This window comes from Argopecten irradians, chromosome 3, assembly GCF_041381155.1.
Source record: "Argopecten irradians isolate NY chromosome 3, Ai_NY, whole genome shotgun sequence".
Classification (NCBI taxonomy): domain Eukaryota; kingdom Metazoa; phylum Mollusca; class Bivalvia; order Pectinida; family Pectinidae; genus Argopecten; species Argopecten irradians.
Window position 1 is genome coordinate 64445736 of NC_091136.1, and position 23159 is coordinate 64468894.

The 23159-nt window shown below is 38.7% G+C and overlaps 1 protein-coding gene across 2 annotated transcripts in view; it reads right to left on the reverse strand.

Moving 5' to 3' along the window:
- Nucleotides 1-23159, reverse strand: part of LOC138319354 (baculoviral IAP repeat-containing protein 6-like) — an 88184-nt gene that overhangs the window by 38715 nt on the left and 26310 nt on the right. The window contains exons 19-30 of one of the 2 annotated variants that reach the window (XM_069262443.1): nt 21370-21940; nt 17601-17742; nt 15064-15278; nt 12461-13251; nt 12031-12176; nt 9429-9542; nt 8799-9058; nt 8404-8607; nt 7848-8031; nt 5559-5702; nt 5191-5425; nt 1354-1627 (exon numbers count right to left, since the gene is read on the reverse strand). In XM_069262443.1, the coding sequence (XP_069118544.1) occupies nt 1354-1627; nt 5191-5425; nt 5559-5702; nt 7848-8031; nt 8404-8607; nt 8799-9058; nt 9429-9542; nt 12031-12176; nt 12461-13251; nt 15064-15278; nt 17601-17742; nt 21370-21940 (3280 nt within the window). Of the gene's footprint in view, nt 1-1353; nt 1628-5190; nt 5426-5558; nt 5703-7847; nt 8032-8403; nt 8608-8798; nt 9059-9428; nt 9543-12030; nt 12177-12460; nt 13252-15063; nt 15279-17600; nt 17743-21243; nt 21941-23159 lie in introns of both variants that reach the window. The other variant, XM_069262442.1, reaches the window with a different exon arrangement.

Genomic DNA, 23159 nt, shown 5'->3' on the forward strand with positions numbered 1-23159 from the left:
AAACCTTTAGTTGAAATAGTTCTTAGAACCATTTTTATTTCTGAATAAGTCAATTTCCATTATTGTTTTACCTGTGTACGACATATATATATATCTGTAATATATATTCCTAGGTATGATCAGGGATATTTTATTTCCATTTGCTTTTACATATTCATTTTAAGAAAAGGAGCTAGATCGAGGTGACAATAAAAACCCCAGAGCATAGATGTATGAGGTTTCCATAATTCAAATCACAATCCAATTAGCGGATGTCCTAACCTGGTTGTCAGTAAGACAATAGCAATTACCCGATATAGTCCTCCGAATAGCAAATTGCCCGCGGCCAGGTAATTACAGGTGAGTTCGATGAATGGCGTTGTGTACAGGTAAACAACATCCTGGTCTTGGTATTACATAACCATCAAACCAAAGGCATGGCTAATTATATATCTATATCGGTGTATCTATTCGTCTGAAAAATGTAGTTTGTTTTGCTTTATATCTCAATATTTTGATTTTTTATAATATCAAAAATAAATTCTTTCTACCACATGTTGAAACGTTTTACGGTATTGTAATAAATGTATCTCAATATATTCGGTTAACAACACACAACACAATGTTTGTAATGATCAATCATCGGTGTGTACGTACGTCAGGCATCATATCCTTGATGCTTTAATCAAGGATTTCTTAAATTGTTACGTAAAATTTCATTTTAGAGTCACAAACTTTGCAATTCATAATGTATCAAAGATAGACTTACAGACTACAGGAAAATATTATCTAATTAAAGCTTATTCATTGCTGAACTCCTCGACACAAAATCCGAAACTTTTATTTTTGTGTGGATTATGAAGATACCTGCTATTTGAGCATAAATTAGAGTATTTGAAACATCACGGAGAGGTTTCTACACATGCTAATAAAGCCATTTCCAGCATAAACTGAAATTATCATTTTTGACTGCACAAATCCTTTAAATGTAGTGGTGGTGGTAAAATTTTGTGATTTACTGTTTGGAAATTATTCACAGGGAATTTTTTTCCCCGAATCTTTTTGTAGCCTTTGAAAGCGTCATTTACTGACAGTTTCGGGAGGTATCAAATTTAGCATATTTGGGTGAATCTGCGAATTTAGTGCAACTAAAGCCCCGCAAATATTAGTAATTATACAGTAATGTCATGATTACATGTTCTCTACTATTTTGTCTTATTAACTAAAGATGAATTGGAGCAAATGTTCATACCTGTAAACGATCCTGTTTCAATATAAAATCAAGATAGAATCATTGGTATAAGATGGGATAGGACTAATGTAGGTAACACTATATATGTAGGAGCATATAAACAGATCTGTTTGAGAGCTGACCTTGAGTCTGATTTCAGCATGTGTTTCCAGTCCAAACTCTAGCCTGGCGTCCATGGCTGTAGACATTCCCTGGACAATAGCCATCACACTAGAGCGTAGACTTCCGGGGTAAGCAGATATCGTGGAGCCGAGGAGTGACGGCATCTGTTGAAGAGTGGTGCCAGTATTCGACAGCGTTTTGTCTCCTTTTGTCATCTCAGCCATTTGTTTATTTTGACCTATTAGCTTCTGAACCATTAATTTTTCCACCTTTTCCATCTCTGCAGAAAACACTCTAAAACACAGAAAATCATAATTAATAAAGAAATTTCTGAAATAATTTCTATTATACTATTATTCTATTATTCTTAGACTCTGTAAATACGAACTCGAAGGGACTGAGATAAAACTTCGAGTTATCCGAGTGTTCGAATTAAGCGAGTTCTCAAGTCTACTGACAATCTCTTTACTTAGTCTGTATATAGATCTACTAGTTCCATGTCGTAAAACGATGTAAGCAAGGGAGATGTTAAAATCGTCGATGGTGGTTGCAAAATTAAAACAACAAGAGGCCCAGAGGGCCTGTATCGCTCACCTGGTTTGTAATGCCAAGTTATGTTCTGAATACAGGTTCATTGTTTCTTTTCTTAAGGAATTGAAATATTTACCTTTGTTTCCCCTATCAGGCCTCGCCCCTCCTGCTCCTGGGGGTGTCAGAGCCAAAATTTATAAAAACTCTGTAACTCTTCCCCCAAAGATGTTTCAGGCCAAATTTGGTTATAATCCATGTAGAACTCTATGACTAGTAGCTATTTAAAGGATTTCCCCTATTTGGCCTCGCCCCTCCTACCCCCAGAGGGTCAGAGCAAAAATTTATGCAAATCCATTCCCCTTCTCCCAAGGATGCTTCTGGCCAAATTTGGTTACAATCGATGTAAAACTCTATGACAAGTAGCGATTTAAAGTAAATGTTGACAGACAGATAGACGGACGACGGACGCCCCTCCATAACATAAGCTCAATGGCGCTTCAGACCAGGTGAGCTTATAAAACCGAAATATATCAAAAATATTGATTCAGCAGTTACAACCAATTTTACACGCACATATAAATAGCAGGCATAACTTACGTAACCGAACCACATGTGTTCATAGGAAGTTATACAGAAAGTAACACTGAGCATGTCAACTCTATCACCGGTGTCTGGTGAATTATGTTAATTCTAACAAGAGGCCCAGAGGGCCTGTATCGCTCACCTGGTTTGTAATGCCAAGTAATGTTCTAAATACAGGTTCATTGTTTCTTTTCTGAAGGAATTCGAATATTTACCTCTAATTCACCTACTGGGCCCTACCCATCCTACCCCCGGGGGGTCAGAGCCAACATTTATAGAAGTTCTGTTCCCCTTCCCCCATGGATGTTTGTGGCCAAATTTGGTCACAATCCATGCAGAACTCTAGGACAAGTAGCGATTTATAGGATTTACCTCTATTTCCCCTATTGGGCTCCACCCCTCCTGCCCCCGGGGGGTCAGAGCCAACATTTATAGAAGTTCTGTTCCCCTTCCCCCAAGGATGTTTGTGGCCAAATTTGGTCACAATCCATGCAGAACTCTAGGACAAGTAGCGATTTATAGGATTTACCTCTATTTCCCCTATTGGGCCCCGCCCCTCCTGCCCCCAGGGGGTCAGAGCCAAACTTTATACAAGTTCTGTTCCCCTTCCCCCAAGGATGTTTGTGGCCAAATTTGGTTACAATCCATGCAGAACTCTAGGACAAGTAGCGATTTATAGGATTTACCTCTATTTCCCCTATTGGGCCCCGCCCCTCCTGCCCTCGGGGGGTCAGAGCCAAACTTTATACAAGTTCTGTTCCCCTTCCCCCAAGGATGTTTGTGGCCAAATTTGGTTACAATCCATGCAGAACTCTAGGACAAGTAGCGATTTATAGGATTTACCTCTATTTCCCCTATTGGGCCCGCCCCTCATGCCCCCGGGGGTCAGAGCCTAACTTTATACAAGTTCTTTTCCCCTACCCCCAAGGATGTTTGTGGCCAAATTTGGTTACAATCCATGCAGAACTCTAGGACAAGTAGCGATTTATAGGATTTACCTCTATTTCCCCTATTGGGCCCCGCCCCTCCTGCCCCCGGGGGGTCAGAGCCAACATTTATAGAAGTTCTGTTCCCCTTCCCCCATGGATGTTTGTGGCCAAATTTGGTCACAATCCATGCAGAACTCTAGGACAAGTAGCGATTTATAGGATTTACCTCTATTTCCCCTATTGGCTCCACCCCTCCTGCCCCCGGGGGGTCAGAGCCAACATTTATAGAAGTTTCTTTCCCCTTCCCCCAAGGATGTTTGTGGCCAAATTTGGTTACAATCCATGCAGAACTCTAGGACAAGTAGCGATTTATAGGATTTACCTCTATTTCCCCTATTGGGCCCCGCCCCTCCTGCCCTCGGGGGGTCAGAGCCAAGCTTTATACAAGTTCTGTTCCCCTTCCCCCAAGGATGTTTGTGGCCAAATTTGGTTACAATCCATGCAGAACTCTAGGACAAGTAGCGATTTATAGGATTTACCTCTATTTCCCCTATTGGGCCCCGCCCCTCCTGCCCCCGGGGGGTCAGAACCAAACTTTATACAAGTTCTGTTCCCCTTCCCCCAAGGATGTTTGTGGCCAAATTTGGTTACAATCCATGCAGAACTCTAGGACAAGTAGCGATTTATAGGATTTACCTCTATTTCCCCTATTGGGCCCCGCCCCTCCTGCCCTCGGGGGGTCAGAGCCAAACTTTATACAAGTTCTGTTCCCCTTCCCCCAAGGATGTTTGTGGCCAAATTTGGTTACAATCCATGCAGAACTCTAGGACAAGTAGCGATTTATAGGATTTACCTCTATTTCCCCTATTGGGCCCCGCCCCTCATGCCCCCGGGGGGTCAGAGCCTAACTTTATACAAGTTCTTTTCCCCTACCCCCAAGGATGTTTGTGGCCAAATTTGGTTACAATCCATGCAGAACTCTAGGACAAGTAGCGATTTATAGGATTTACCTCTATTTCCCCTATTGGGCCCCGCCCCTCCTGCCCCCGGGGGGTCAGAACCAAACTTTATACAAGTTCTGTTCCCCTTCCCCCAAGGATGTTTGTGGCCAAATTTGGTTACAATCCATGCAGAACTCTAGGACAAGTAGCGATTTATAGGATTTACCTCTATTTCCCCTATTGGGCCCCGCCCCTCCTGCCCCCGGGGGGTCAGAGCCAAACTTTATACAAGTTCTGTTCCCCTTCCCCCAAGGATGTTTGTGGCCAAATTTGGTTACAATCCATGCAGAACTCTATGACTAGTAGCGATTTAAAGGAAATGTTGACGGACGGACGACGGACGGACGGACGACGGACGACGCGCCATGACATAAGCTCACCGGCCCTTCGGGCCAGGTGAGCTAAAAAGCTCAAAGCATTATTTTTGTCATTTGGACCAGAAATTTACTTTGTATTATCCAAATTTTCGAGTTTTCCTAATTCGAATTTTCCTAGTTTGTAAACAAAGATAAAGAGGAACTTTGGCCGGGACCGGTAAAGTACTTCGTATTAAGCCCGGTTGTCGAATTTTCTGAGTTCGTATCAACCAAGTTCCTCTGTATTAGCTATTGCATAGTGATGAAATAGTGACATAAAGGGCTGCCAAATATTGTCTGCTGAAAATGCTGATCAAACTTTGGCCTAACCTGCCTTACAAAATTCATTTGCTGCAGTTAATACCTAAGAGTGAATTGGTGACAACCTAAAAAGTATGATCAAAATAGATCACAATTTTAAGTTTAGTTTATACTATACCAAGAGGATAAATATATACCCTGATGAATTCATTTCCAGAGCCCCGTTGAGACTGGTGGTTGGTATTGGTGTTTCATAGGGAGACATGGGGGGTGGTGGAGGTTTGTTGACATGGCCCGTCACATAGGCATGTAACTTGGCAGCCGATTCTTCATACTCCTCCTCTCCATTCAACAGCAGGTCAACCATCATGGATGATTCCTTGTCGAAATTCATCTTTGTTGAATCATCTTTGCTCTCAGACGAGTCAGCATCTACAAAGAATTGACGGTTTAATCCTACTGAAACCTAACTATGACCATAATTAAATCTGACTTAGATGAAAGATTCATATTTGATTTAATTTTTTGTATAAAGTGACAACATTATAGTTTCCCTAACAGATACCTTGTGTTTCAGCCCCAGATTCACTGTCCTCCATGGTTGGCAGCCCGACACTACTTGGTAAGCTGTCGTCTGTCTCTGTCATAGTACTGATACATTCCTCAGTTAACTCTGTAGTGTCATTGTTAGAGGGATAGAACTTTTCTCCTACAGTACAACAAAATATTATTCAGGCTATCAAACAAACATTGTTATAATGCACAAACTTTTACAGGTCACATTCATTACTCAGGGCACAGAATCATTTATTTCCTTGTTTCAATGGACAGTTTTTTGGAGGTTTTGAAATACATAGCTATAATCTTTGAAAATTATAGCTTATACAAAGTTATCTCTAGGTGAACCATTTATATAAAACAAATCAAACATAGGATAAAAGATATTCCCGATATCTTCAGCTCCAAATATTAGTTTGCAGATATGTATTGGCCCCCACAAAGGTAAGAGGATAAGTGTGATTCCCTATATCTTCAGCTCCCAATATATGTATTGGCCCCCACAAAGGTAAGAGGATAAGTGTGATTCCCTATATCTTCAGCTCCCAATATATGTATTGGCCCCCACAAAGGTAAGAGGATAAGTGTGATTCCCTATATCTTCAGCTCCCAATATATGTATTGGCCCCCACAAAGGTAAGAGGATAAGTGTGATTCCCTATATCTTCAGCTCCCAATATATGTATTGGCCCCCACAAAGGTAAGAGGATAAGTGTGATTCCCTATATCTTCAGCTCCCAATATATGTATTGGCCCCCACAAAGGTAAGAGGATAAGTGTGATTCCCTATATCTTCAGCTCCCCAATATATGTATTGGCCCCCACAAAGGTAAGAGGATAAGTGTGATTCCCTATATCTTCAGCTCCCAATATATGTATTGGCCCCCACAAAGGTAAGAGGATAAGTGTGATTCCCTATATCTTCAGCTCCCAATATATGTATTGGCCCCCACAAAGGTGAGAGGATAAGTGTGATTCCCTATATCTTCAGCTCCCAATATATGTATTGGCCCCCACAAAGGTAAGAGGATAAGTGTGATTCCCTATATCTTCAGCTCCCAATATATGTATTGGCCCCCACAAAGGTGAGAGGATAAGTGTGATTCCCTATATCTTCAGCTCCCAATATATGTATTGGCCCCCACAAAGGTAAGAGGATAAGTGTGATTCCCTATATCTTCAGCTCCCAATATATGTAATAAGTGTGATTCCCTATATCTTCAGCTCCCAATATATGTATTGGCCCCCACAAAGGTAAGAGGATAAGTGTGATTCCCTATATCTTCAGCTCCCAATATATGTATTGGCCCCCACAAAGGTAAGAGGATAAGTGTGATTCCCTATATCTTCAGCTCCCAATATATGTATTGGCCCCCACAAAGGTAAGAGGATAAGTGTGATTCCCTATATCTTCAGCTCCCAATATATGTATTGGCCCCCACAAAGGTGAGAGGATAAGTGTGATTCCCTATATCTTCAGCTCCCAATATATGTATTGGCCCCCACAAAGGTGAGAGGATAAGTGTGATTCCCTATATCTTCAGCTCCCAATATATGTATTGGCCCCCACAAAGGTAAGAGGATAAGTGTGATTCCCTATATCTTCAGCTCCCAATATATGTATTGGCCCCCACAAAGGTGAGAGGATAAGTGTGATTCCCTATATCTTCAGCTCCCAATATATGTATTGGCCCCCACAAAGGTAAGAGGATAAGTGTGATTCCCTATATCTTCAGCTCCCAATATATGTATTGGCCCCCACAAAGGTAAGAGGATAAGTGTGATTCCCTATATCTTCAGCTCCCAATATATGTATTGGCCCCCACAAAGGTGAGAGGATAAGTGTGATTCCCTATATCTTCAGCTCCCAATATATGTATTGGCCCCCACAAAGGTAAGAGGATAAGTGTGATTCCCTATATCTTCAGCTCCCAATATATGTATTGGCCCCCACAAAGGTGAGAGGATAAGTGTGATTCCCTATATCTTCAGCTCCCAATATATGTATTGGCCCCCACAAAGGTAAGAGGATAAGTGTGATTCCCTATATCTTCAGCTCCCAATATATGTATTGGCCCCCACAAAGGTAAGAGGATAAGTGTGATTCCCTATATCTTCAGCTCCCAATATATGTATTGGCCCCCACAAAGGTGAGAGGATAAGTGTGATTCCCTATATCTTCAGCTCCCAATATATGTATTGGCCCCCACAAAGGTGAGAGGATAAGTGTGATTCCCTATATCTTCAGCTCCCAATATATGTATTGGCCCCCACAAAGGTGAGAGGATAAGTGTACCATCAAGGATATCCTGTAATAGACATGTGATAGCATGGCCAGCCCACGGTCCTCCCCAGCTGATGTTGCTGTGACTGAACTCCATGTTAGATGCCAGAAGGATAAGTTTCTCCAACTGCTCCTGCCCCATGGCCTCAGACAGTGTGATTGCTGGCCGTGTTGTTACACATATAGTAGCAAGCACCTGGGTCACAAATTAACCAAGATCTTAGATTCAGTGTCAATAGTTCAAATTACATTTAGTGTAAGTCATTCAAATTATAACATTTTATAAAACTTTTTTTTTTTTTTTCATGAGTAAATCACTCTGTTATTAAACAAAATGTCTGTGTTTCAAAGAAAAACCATAAGAAGATTTAAAACAAAGAAATGGGAATCATTCATGTACCACGTGATATCTGATAACATGAAGATTACAAAGAGTAACATTTCACATCCCATCACCACTTAAGATACTAGTCCCACACAAACATTATCGGGTGTCACGTAGTACATGAATTAGTCCCAATACTGGCTGAGTAATCTTTGAAAAAGATAAACATTGTAATAGACTTACCTTGCATGTGACTAGAAACAGGTCAACATTACATGTGAAGTCCATGCTGAGGAGAAGAGCCATGAGTCCTCGTACCACCCGGAGAGTTTTGTCCTTCGGTAACACGAGGACGCCCTCAGGATCAAAGTCTCCATTACCCTTACTAGCACCCGCAGACTCCTCCATCTTTGGTAGTTTACGCAGTGCGTCCACATTGGACCTCATCTGGAAAATTTTGTTGACATACTGTTCAACAAAGAGTATATACATTTAAATCAGCATTACATTTATTTAGAAAGTGCTTAGTTGATAGGATTTGTCACAAAATTTATTGGTCCCATGCATGCACAGCAAATGTTTCCTAGAGAATCTGTCATTACCATATGTTGATGGTACAGTGGCCTTTTTATCCTTACCTTGGAGGCGTACTGAGATAGCTCCTTACGGAACTGTTTCTCCTGCTGTTTGAGGAGAGAGGTACTGCTGCCTGACAGTGATTTGTCAGAGTTAAAGAATGTTTTCTGGGCCTGTTGAAGATCCATGAGCTTCTGTTTGTGGTGCAGCAGGCGCTTGTGCATGGACCAGCGATAAACCTTGGAACTCTTCACCTTACTTTTATTTTGGGCAGAATTGTGGTCTCCTTGTATGAAGTTCCATCTATTTGGTAAACTATTGCCTGTGGGGTAAAGATAATAAAACATTACCTACCACAAACACTTTGATGACAATATCAAAAGTGTACTTTTACAAAGTAACTCTACACAGTGCAATGTATAAGATCATGCCACTGGAGTAAACTTCATAGATAGCTTAGGGAGTACCAATGGCATTCAATTCTTCACTAAAACAGGCTTATATTTTGAAGACAAACCTGAGGTTTGAATTTTCATAATTTTGCACCTTATTGAATTGTCCATAGAAACAAATTACAAATTATTTATTTATTGATTTATTAGATATTAGTGTCTGTGTACTCATAACAATATTTGTATCAAATTACTGTTTATATTTTCAAATAATTGTAAATCAACATTTTTGTGTCTTACCATTATCCCGTTTGATCTGACGATCTTCACCATTTGATCCTCCAACAAACGTGTGGTCCAGATTCCGACACAGAAACAACAGTATCCAGCCGACTAACGTGAGATCTATCAATCCTACACAAATACAGAAACAAGATATTTATATAAAACACAAGATCTATCAATTCTACACAAATACAGAAACAAGATATTTATATAAAACACAAGATCTATCAATTCTACACAAATACAGAAACAAGATATTCATATAAAACATGAGATCTATCAATTCCACACAAATACAGGAACAAGATATTTATATAAAACATGAGATCTAACAATTCTACACAAACACAGAAACAAGATATTTATATAAAACATGAGATCTATCAATTCTACACAAACACAGAAACAAGATATTTATATAAAACACAAGATCTATCAATCCTACACAAATACAGAAACAAGATATTTATATAAAACACAAGATCTATCAATTCTACACAAATACAGAAACAAGATATTTATATAAAACACAAGATCTATCAATTCTACACAAATACAGAAACAAGATATTTATATAAAACACAAGATCTATCAATTCTACACAAATACAGAAACAAGATATTCATATAAAACATGAGATCTATCAATTCCACACAAATACAGGAACAAGATATTTATATAAAACATGAGATCTAACAATTCTACACAAACACAGAAACAAGATATTCATATAAAACATGAGATCTATCAATTCCACACAAATACAGGAACAAGATATTTATATAAAACATGAGATCTATCAATTATACACAAATACAGAAACAAGATATTCATATAAAACATGAGATCTATCAATTCCACACAAATACAGGAACAAGATATTTATATAAAACATGAGATCTATCAATTCCACACAAATACAGGAACAAGATATTTATATAAAACATGAGATCTAACAATTCTACACAAACACAGAAACAAGATATTCATATAAAACATGAGATCTATCAATTCCACACAAATACAGGAACAAGATATTTATATAAAACATGAGATCTATCAATTATACACAAATACAGAAACAAGATATTTATATAAAACACCAGATCTTTCAATTCCACACAAATACAGAAAAAAGATATATATCAAACTTGAGATCTATCAGTCTTACACAAACCTGTACAAATATAGAAACAAGAGGCCCAACGGCCTTAACAGTCATCTGACTACCCTGGCAATAGTCGTATAGGAAATGTCATGGTATCCATCTTCGATTTGGGATTAACCAGAGATGTAACAACACCTTTTAAAGATCATGTGATGATCATTTCAGGCAAATTTCAGCCAAATTGCACTGATAGAACTTATGAAGAAGTTCAAAATGTGTTTTCAAGATGGTGGCTGTGGCGGCATCTTGTGATTTGAAATTGACCAGAAAATAACAAGTAAAGAGTATGATATATGTCGTTCAATAACATATGGAGTATGATATATGTCTTTCAATAACATATGGAGTATGATATATGTCGTTCAATAACATATTGAGTATGATATATGTCGTTCAATAACATATTGAGTATGATATATGTCGTTCAATAACATATGGAGTATGATATATGTCGTTCAATAACATATGGAGTATGATATATGTTGTTCAATAACATATTGAGTATGATATATGTCGTTCAATAACATATGGAGTATGATTTATGTCGTTCAATAACATATTGAGTGTGATATATATGTTGTTCAATAACATATGGAGTATGATATATGTCATTCAATAACATATGGAGTATGATATATGTCGTTCAATAACATATGGAGTATGATATATGTTGTTCAATAACATATTGAGTATGATATATGTCGTTCAATAACATATGGAGTATGATATATGTCATTCAAAAACATATGGAGTGTGATATATGTCGTTCAATAACATATGGAGTGTGATATATGTCGTTCAATAACATATGGAGTATGATATATGTCGTTCAATAACATATGGAGTATGATATATGTCGTTCAATAACATATGGAGTATGATAAATGTCGTTCAATAACATATTGAGTATGATATATGTCGTTCAATAACATATGGAGTATGATATATGTCGTTCAATAACATATGGAGTGTGATATATGTCGTTCAATAACATATTGAGTATGATATATGTCGTTCAATAATATATGGAGTATGATATATGTCGTTCAATAACATATGGAGTATGATATATGTCGTTCAATAACATATGGAGTATGATATATGTCGTTCAATAACATATTGAGTATGATATATGTCGACATATGGAGTGTGATATATGTCGTTCAATAACATATGGAGTATGATATATGTCGTTCAATAACATATGGAGTATGACATATGTCGTTCAATAACATATGGAGTGTGATATATGTCGTTCAATAACATATGGAGTATGATATATGTCGTTCAATAACATATGGAGTATGATAAACTATGTTGTTCAATAACATATTGAGTGTGATATATATGTTGTTCAGTAACATATCGAGTATGATATATGTCGTTCAGTAACATATCGAGTATGATATATGTCGTTCAGTAACATACCATTTATGATGTTTGTCATACCTGTGTGACCGAACTGCATGGTTTGCTGGTTGCTGATGAGTGGGTTGAGGACACGAGCCAACATGTCTAACAGACTCTCCATGATGTGTACAGCGCTTGGCCCGGACAGTACCTTCTGTCCCATCGCCAGCAGCAACACAAACACCCTGTCAATTACAATAAAATGGTCAAGGTTCAACATACAATGGAGGTCAGTCAGTCAGACTATATTATAAAGGTTTTAAAACTATCTAAATGACACAAATATTTTTTTTGTTTTGAAACATGCTGGATGATTTTTTATCAATCCTATATTACTGCTATATCTTAATTTTTAATTCTGTCTATATTTCCTTATCAGGAATGTTTTTTCTAGAATTAACATTTATTTTATTACATTTCATTACAATAATGCCTTTTGATGGAAAGTGTACAATTGGTTCATTCCTACCTGTCTTGAGAGAAGATCTGGGTATTTTCAGAGTGGAAGAATTCCTGTAGAGCATTGCCTAAGAAGTTTCCCCACCACTGCTGACTGCCACACACTCGCATCAATAACATGCCCATACTGATCTGGATCTTCTTTGTCCCATGGACACACAAATGTTTGAACAACATTTCTGAGTTTACAGGGTCCAACATTTTGAACAGTGAGGCTGGTGGTTGTGGTATACTTGGCGACACAACTGTTAGACTGAGTAGCGTGTCTAACGTTTGTTCCAGGAGAAAACGTAGCTTGTCTGTACATGCCTGACGTAGTCGTGTGTTGAGTGTACCAGAACTATCTACACGATGACTTTTGAACCCTAAAGCACAATGTAGTCTGTCAGTGGCCCGTTGAGCCAAATTCTGTTGCAGCTGAAGTTGAAGGCAGTCATTGTAGGCCTGTAAAATTCTATTATCACAATCATTTTTCTTCTGCTTCTTCAGATAGTATTGTATATGTCCACTAGCATACTGCTGTGTATTAACAGCGGCCAACAATGTTTCCAGCCTGGTCCTAGCCAGACTGTACCGGCACTGAATGTCCTCCAACAGCGACATGTACACACTCAGCTGGGCTAACAACTGAGGCTGGTTTGGCAGTTCTGTTTGACTCCCTGACATACTACTGCCCTGAGAGTTCTGCTGTTCCAAGTAACTGTTCCACTCCCAGGGTAAGATACAACTGTGTCCATAGAATGCGCCTATTGGAATTTTTGTTCTTGTTGCACCACTGCCGTATCTACCAATAGTAGTGATCTGGAAAAAACAAACTCAATTCTTTTAACTATCTTTTCTCCAGGTACTCATTCATTCAATGTTCAACTACAGAGGATTCAGCTTATTTGAATAAGTCATTTTCCAGAAGAAAATATGCAAATAACCGGAGTATTCGAATAGGCGGAGATGACATTTTGCACCTTTGTTTTACCTCACACATATGTATGTGAACAGGCAAATAGACATCGTTTCGTTTACTTGATAAATACGTAAATTATTTACACTTAAAGATGCTCCATCCCTGACAAATAATATTTTTTTCACTATCAAAAACAGCAGCAGACGATTTAATATTTTTCTTCAGTTCCAAAAGTTACTTTCTTTAAATCATAACCGCCATTGAAATGTTTGAGCTTCTAATTATACTTCAAGTTAAAAATATAAAATATAATTAATTGCAACCCGAAAAAATTCCGTGGCACTATATCCTATATGGAATAAAGTACTGATTGCGCATAACCCAAAGGCAAAAGAAATTATCTCAAATTATTTTTTGTGTTAATTAGACTTATGTATACATGATTAAACACTAATAATTGTTCAAATGATGAATATCATTTATGCTCTGTCGGCGGTGGAGCATCTTTAAAACGAACAACAAGTAATTATTTTCGAAGTTGTAAATCGATTTTAATTGTTTAATAACAAAAAAATATTTCAATATTAGATTCTTGTTTACGTTAGATCGACACGTGAATATTTGAGAAACAGCTTAACGATCGATATCAAATGCAATAACTAAACAGGATTGAATTTGTGTCTACAATTCTAAACCTAAATAATAAAGAAATTTACGTACATTTGCCTGGCAAAATGAACTTCCGATCGTGATTAAACTTCATAGTGCCGATCAACTAGTAGTGTTGTTTTTACACATGTGTATGAATTCGAAAATGGTGGCAGAAGATGAAGCCATGCATTCACTGGACCTAAATGTGTTTTGAGAATTCTCTCTGTATCGTTGATCTAAACGGCAAATAGCTTGATAACATTTCAGATATTAATGCATATTCAAGTAGCAATGAAACAACGTAGCAAGTATCTTTTGTATCCTACATACTGTACGAAACTTGCGGTAGTCATTGCACGCCGACTTTGCATGCATTTATGTCTCGTTCAACGAGACGCTTGATTCGAACATGTCTGTCGTAGTCAACAAGACTCTGTTTGAACGAGACTACTCATGAATGGCGATTCTTGTAAGGAAGCATGGTTTCTCCAAACGATCGCGAACTAAGGTACGTTATGTTAATAAATAAACATATTTGAAAGTGCAAATGCTTTAATTAGACGTTTAAGTCAGTGATTATACTAAAGTTATGATCAACCACTGCTGATGTAAATCGTAACACCGTCGAATACCTTTGCAGATTCATGCATAAAGTAACAAGCCATACGATAATGTTAATCTGTCACCATGATGATATCTAGTAAAAGCGAAGTATCTTGAAACATATATCGGCGAATTTCGCTAAAAATATATTGCAAAATTGAAAAATATTCGATTTTATTTTTTGAATTTCCCAAATATTTTATTCAAATAACCGGAGGTCATGTAAAAGTCTATGCAAATACACAGAGTTGAAAAACAAAGATAAAGAAGGAAAAAAACGGGACCGCAGAATTTTATGCAAATAACCGAAATATTCAAATAACCGTTATTCGATTATGTGGAGTCCTCCGTATTACAATGTCATCACTTTGGTTTCACATCATTCCTGACAATAATTTGCTTCATTTTTTGTAAGGTAAACTTGATGTTAATGATAAGTTTATCTAAACATAACTTACCTTGAGGTATCTGCATACCGGGGCAGGCATAATATCATTCATGATAAGAGATCTGCTGCCGATATCTCCAGCCACGACAAACCTCTGTCCATCTATCTCCTCCCCTTGTACCCACACATCTATAGACAGGGAGGCGAGGTCTGCACATGCTGGGATCACCACATCAGTAAGTACTACCGGCTTACCGAAGTCCAGAATCACAAACCGACGGGCACCTAAACACACAAATTAGATATAACTTCAAAGCCTTCATAGGCAGGCTAAGGTCATATCATGACTTTTAACAGTTTTCACAACTTTTATATTTGAAATTGCTTTTTGTGTGTTTGCTTTATTTCCGCAAACAAAACTTTTCATTCATATTTTTTCATGCATTCAGAAATGATCATATGAAACGATATATTTATATCAGCTAAGAAATTCTATATAATATTCCCATAAAGGAAACTTTTTGAGATTGATATATAGGTAACAAGAGGCCCATGGGCCACAACGGTCATTAGCACAACACAATGTAGTCGTTTAATATCTTAGCATATTTGACTTCTGTGACCTTGAATGAAGATCAAGGTCATTCATTTGAACAAACTTGGAAGCCCTTCATCCCAGCATGTCACAGGCCCAATATTAGGTCTCTAGGCCTCCTAGCTATTCTCAAGAAGTCGTTCAAAGATTTTAACCTTTTTGACCTCTGTGACCTTGAATGAAGGTCAAGGTCATTTATTTTAACAAACTTGGTAGCTCTTCATCCTAGCATGAATATCCTGGGCCTTTCTGTTCTTGAGAAGAAGTCGTTTAAAGATTATAGCCTATTTGACCAATGTGACCTTGAATGAAGATCAAGGTCATTCATTTGAACAAACTTGGTAGCCCTTCATCTCAGCATACTACATGCCCAATATCAGTACCCTTGGTCTACTGGTTCTTGAGAAGTTGTTTAAAGATTTTAGCCTTTTTGACCCCTGTGACCTTAAATGAGGATCAAGGTCATTCATTTGAACAAACTTGATAGCCCTTCATCCAAGCATGTTACGGGCCCAATATCAGGTCTCTAGGCCTCTTAGTTAATCACAAGAAGTTGTTTAAAGGATTTTTAGCCTATTTGACCAATGTGACCTTGAATGAAGATCAAGGTCATTCATTTGAACAAACTTGGTAGCCCTTCATCTCAGCATACTACATGCCCAATATCAGTACCCTTGGTCTACTGGTTCTTGAGAAGTTGTTTAAAGATTTTAGCCTTTTTGACCCCTGTGACCTTAAATGAGGATCAAGGTCATTCATTTGAACAAACTTGATAGCCCTTCATCCAAGCATGTTACGGGCCCAATATCAGGTCTCTAGGCCTCTTAGTTAATCACAAGAAGTTGTTTAAAGGATTTTTAGCCTATTTGACCAATGTGACCTTGAGTGAAGATCAAGGTCATTCATTTGAACAAACTTGGTAGCCCTTCATCCCAGCATGCTACAGGCCAAATATCAGTACCCTGGGCCTTCTGGGTCTTGAGAAGAAGTGACCCCTGTGACCTTGAATGAAGGTCAAGGTCATTCATTTGAACAACCTTGGTAGCCCTTTGTCCCAGCATGCTACAGGCCAAATATCAGTACCCTTCGGCCTTTCGGTTATTGAGAAGAAGTCATTTGAATGAAAAGTTTACGTAAGGCGCACGACGACGGACAGTGCATGATGACAATAGGTCATCCTGACCCTTCGGGTCAGATGACCTAACAAGAGATCCCAGAGGGATCTTGGCACCCACCCAAAAATGATCTATGTCTGACAATGGAAAGAGGGATCTTTTCCCTGCTTTTCAAACTTTTTCAAACACACTACATATAAAATTTGAGATAGATCGCTATAGTACTTTCTAAGAAATAGTGGTAACAAACTTCAACAATGAAATCTAAGATGGCAGCCAGTTGGCCATCTTGTTTACCGATCAGTCCCGAAAGGCATTATGCATCAGTCCTAAAAGGTACTATGCACAACTAGGGTACAAGGGGAACCTATGCATGAAATTTGAGAAAGATACCTTCAGTACTTTTTGAGAAATAGCGGTACCAAACTTTAACTATCAAAATCCAAGATGGCCGCCTGTCAGCCATCTTGTTGACCGATCGGTCCCAAAATGCAATATGCACAACTAGGGTCCTAGGGGAACCTGTATATGAAATTTGCGAAAAAATCCCTTCAGCACTTTTTGAGAAATAGCGGTAACAAACTTTAACTATCAAAATCCAAGATGGCCGCCTGTCAGCCATCTTGTTGACCGATCGGTCCCAAAATGCAATATGCACAACTAGGGTCCTATGGGAACCTACATATGAAATTTGAGAAAGATCCCTTCAGTACTTCCTGAGAAATAGCGGTAACAAGAATTGTTAACGGACGGACGGACGGAAGGACGGACGGACGGACGACGGACCACGGACGAAAGGCGATTTGAATAGCCCACCATCTAATGATGGTGGGCTAAAAATCTACTTGTGTATAAGGAAGTCATTGAATACTAAATATCTAGGACAGCTGTACGTACCCGAGTGCATGCGTTCGATGACTAGGACCTGTAGAGGGGGAGGCTGTAACAGGGTTTGTGTGTTTGGAATCCCTAAGGACGACTTCTGGGCCTGAGTATACTGCTGTTTCAGGTTGTCAGACTTGTCGTTGTTACCTTGATTCTACAAATAAAAACAGTTCATAAAGTAAATATCCAGCAGTTAATGAAGAATATTAATAGTTTTATTATGAAATAACTCCTTAAGAATATCTATATGAAGATATTTACTTTTGATGTTATCCATCATATATTTACAAAATTAGCAACTTTCATTAAAGATGCTCCACCGCCGACAGAGCATAAATGATATTCATCATTTGAACAATAATTGATGCTTAATCGTGTATATGTATATGTCTAATTAACACAAAAAATAATATAAAATGATTTATTTTGCCTTTGGTACGCGCTTAATCAGTAATTCTTTCCATGTAGGATATAGTGCCACGGAATTTTTTCCGGATGCAAATTAATTATTTTTCTATATTCTTAATTGAAGTAAAATTAGAAGCTCAAACTTTTCAATGGTGGTAATGGTGTAATGTAAGTAACTTTTGTAACTGAAGAAAAAATACTAATTCATCTGTTCCTGTTTTTGATAGTGAAAAAATAGTATTTGTCAGCAGTGGAGCATCTTTAAGTAAATGATTATATACTGCCACCTCACATTATACAACCACATAGCTTCTCACCACCACTATTCCCATAAAAACCAGTACAGAAGATTCCGCTTATTTGAATAAGTCATTTTCCAGAAGAAAATATGCAAATAACCAGAGTATTCGAATAGGAGGGGATGACATTTTGCACCTTCGTTTGACCTCACACATATGTATGTGAACAGGCAAATAGATATCGTTTCGTTTACTTGATAAATACGTAAATTATTTACACTTAAAACGAACAACAAGGAATTATTTTCGAAGTTGTAAATCGATTTTAATTGTTCAATAACAAAAAATATTTCAATATTAGATTCTTGTTTACGTTAGATCGACACGTGAATATTTGAGAAACAGCTAAACGATCGATATCAAATGCAATAACTAAACAGGATTGAATTTGTGTCTACAATTCTGAACCTAAATAATAAACAAATTTACGTACATTTGCCTGGCAAAATGAACTTCTGATCGTGATTAAACTTCCAAGTGCCGATCAACTAGTAGTGTTGTTTTACACATGTTTATGAATTCGAAAATGGCGGCAGGTGATGAAGCCATGCGTTCACTGGACCTAAATGTGTTTTGAAAATTCTCTCTGTATTGTTGATCTATGCGGCGAATAGCTTGATACATTTCAGAAATAAATGCATATTCAAGTAGCAATGAAACAACGTAGCAGGTATCTTTTGTATCCTACATACTGTACGAAACTTGAGGTAGTCATTGCACGCCGACTTTGCATGCTTTTATGTCTCTTTCAACGAGACGCTTGATTCAAACATGTCTGTCGTAGTCAACAAGACTCTGTTTGAACGAGACTACTCATGAATGGCGATTGTTGTAAGGAAGCATGGTTTCTCCAAACAATCGCGAACTAAGGTACCTAACGTTAATAAATAAACATATTTGAAAGTGCAAATGCTTTAATCAGATGTTTGAGTCAGTGATTATACTAAAGTTTTGATCCACCGCTGCTGATGTTAATCGTAACACCGTCGAATACCTTTGCAGATTTATGCATAAAATAACAAGCCAACGATAGTGTTAATCTGTCACCATGATGATTTCTAGTAAAAGCGAAGTATCTTGAAACATATATCGGCGAATTTCGTTAAAAAATATATTGCAAAATTGAAAAATATTCTATTTTATTTTTAGAATTTCCCAAATATTTTATTCAAATAACCGGAGGTCATGTAAAAGTCTATGCAAATACACGGAGTTGAAAAACAAAGATAAAGAAGGAAAAAATCGGGACCGCAGAATTTTATGCAAATAACCGAAATATTCAAATAACCGTTAGTCTTCAGGCACCTACTCCCACAACAACCTACATCAGACACCTTCCCTCTCAACCCTCAACCCCTACCACAAACTACAACAGACACCTACCCCTACCACAATCTACAACAGACATCTACCCCTACCACAAGCTACAACAGACACCTACCCCTACCACAATCTACAACAGGCACCTACCCCTACCACAATCTACAACAGACACCTACCCCTACCACAATCTACAACAGGCACCTACCCCTACCACAATCTACAGCAGGCACCTACCCCTACCACAATCTACAGCAGGCACCTACCCCTACCACAATCTACAACAGGCACCTACCCCTACCACAATCTACAGCAGGCACCTACCCCTATCTACAGCAGGCACCTACCCCTACCACAATCTACAACAGGCACCTACCCCTACCACAATCTACAACAGGCACCTACCCCTACCACAATCTACAGCAGGCACCTACCCCTACCACAATCTACAACAGGCACCTACCCCTACCACAATCTCAACCACCTACACCACAATCTCACACAGCACTACAACCCTACCTACCACAATCTACAACAGACCACAATCTACAACAGGCACCTACCCCTACCACAATCTACAACAGGCACCTACCCCTACCACAATCTACAACAGGCACCTACCCCTACCACAATCTACAACAGGCACCTACCCCTACCACAATCTACAACAGGCACCTACCCCTACCACAATCTACAACAGACACCTACCCCTACCACAATCTACAACAGGCACCTACCCCTACCACAATCTACAACAGGCACCTACCCCTACCACAATCTACAACAGGCACCTACCCCTACCACAATCTACAACAGGCACCTACCCCTACCACAATCTACAACAGGCACCTACCCCTACCACAATCTACAACAGGCACCTACCCCTACCACAATCTACAACAGGCACCTACCCCTACCACAATCTACAACAGGCACCTACCCCTACCACAATCTACAACAGGCACCTACCCCTACCACAATCTACAACAGGCACCTACCCCTACCACAATCTACAACAGGCACCTACCCCTACCACAATCTACAGCAGGCACCTACTCCTACCACAATCTACAGTAGGCACCTACCCCTACCACAATCTACAACAGGCACCTAACCCCACCACAAACTACAACAGACACCTACCCATACCACAATCTACAACACACACCTACCCCTACCACAATCTACAACACACACCTACTACCACAATCTACATCAGGCACCTACCCCTACCATAATCTACAACAGACACCTACCCCTACCACAAACTACATCAGGCACCTACCCCTACCACAATCTACAACAGACACCTACCACTACCACAATCTACAATAGGCACCTACTCCTACCACAATCTACAACAGACACCTACCCCTACCACAATCTTCAACAGACACCTACCCCTACCACAAACTACAACAGGCACCTACCCCTACCACAATCTATAACAGGCACCTACCCCTACCACAATCTACAACAGGCACCTACCCCTACCACAATCTACAACAGGCACCTACCCCTACCACAATCTACAACAGGCACCTACCCCTACCACAATCTACAACAGGCACCTACCCCTACCATAATCTACAACAGGCACCTACCCACCACCACATTCTGGCACCTACCTGCTGCCAAGTCTCATTAGGTGGTGTCATGGGAGGGGTCATCACCTGTGGTGTGGTTTTGGGGGTGGGAGGCTGGTCGGAGGTGACAGTTTTCGTAGTGAGGTCATCAGAAATGGTTTTGTTCACCTCTGACAGAATCTTGATGGCATCTTTGATGTGGTCAATCTTGTGTTTGAAGGTGGTCTTGTGTTTAAATGTGTGGCTTTTCTGACTGTTTTCCTGTATCAGTTGTTTAGTCATGTTGGATGACATGGATGCTAGAGTTGATGCGCTGGCTGTGGGAGGCTGTGACGGCAGAGCCTCGCCAAAGTTGATGGTACCAGACAGTCCCGAAGTGTTGAGGGAGGCAGAGTGGCCAGTCGCACTTGTATCCAGTCTCTCCATTTTTGTCCCATCACTCGTTGAATGACAGAAGAAATGAAGAGGTTCAACTTCCAACAGTCCAAATATGCTGCTCCTAGCATACTCTAGCTGAGCCTTTGATGACTTTTCTGAGGGAGGATTGAACAAATCGTAAAAGTCCATTTCATCAGCGATGAGTGTAGGAATCACCGAGTTGTTATTGTTGTTACCTACAGTGGAGCCACCACCAGTTGCAGTAGCGTAGTTAGGTGTCACCGGGATGGTCTGTTTGAGAGCCATAGGAAGATCAGTGTCAAAAAGGTCAGGGTCAAATGGCTGACCGTATAAACCAAACCTGTAACACAAGGACATTGGTTACACATAGATGGTGAATGAATGATAACTATACTGGTGGATGTTACACATACATGGTAAATGAATGATAACTACACTGGTGGATGTTACACATACATGGTAAATGAATGATAACTATACTACTGGATGGTTACACATACATGGTAAATGAATGATAACAATACTGGTGTATGTTACACATACATGGTAAATGAATGATAACTATACTGGTGGAAGGTTACACATACATGGTAAATGAATGATAACTATACTGGTGGATGTTACACATACATGATGAATGAATGATAACTATACTACTGGATGGTTACTTATACATGGTAAATGAATGATAACTACATTGGTGGATGTTACACATACATGGTAAATGAATGATAACTACATTGGTGGATGTTACACATACATGGTAAATGAATGATAACTACACTGGTGGATGTTACACATACATGGTAAATGAATGATAACTATACTACTGGATGGTTACACATACATGGTAAATGAATGATAACAATACTGGTGTATGTTACACATACATGGTAAATGAATGATAACTATACTGGTGGAAGGTTACACATACATGGTAAATGAATGATAACTATACTGGTGGATGTTACACATACATGATGAATGAATGATAACTATACTCGTGGATGGTTACACATACATGGTAAATGAATGATAACTACATTGGTGGATGTTACACATACATGGTAATGATAAATAATTACATTGGTGGATGTTAACATACATGGTAAATGAATGATAACTACATTGGTGGATGTTACACATACATGGTAAATGAATGATAACTACATTGGTGGATGGTTACACATACATTGTAAATGAATGATGATAACTACATTAATGGATGTTCACACATACATGTAAATGAATGATAACTATACTGGTGGAAGGTTACACATACATGGTAAATGAATGATAACTATACTGGTGGATGTTACACATACATGGTAAATGAATGATAACTATACTGGTGGAAGGTTACACATACATGGTAAATGAATGATAACTATACTGGTGGATGTTACACATACATGATGAATGAATGATAACTATACTGGTGGATGTTACACATACATGGTAAATGAATGATAACTACATTGGTGGATGTTACACATACATGGTAAATGAATGATAACTACACTGGTGGATGTTACACATACATGGTAAATGAATGATAA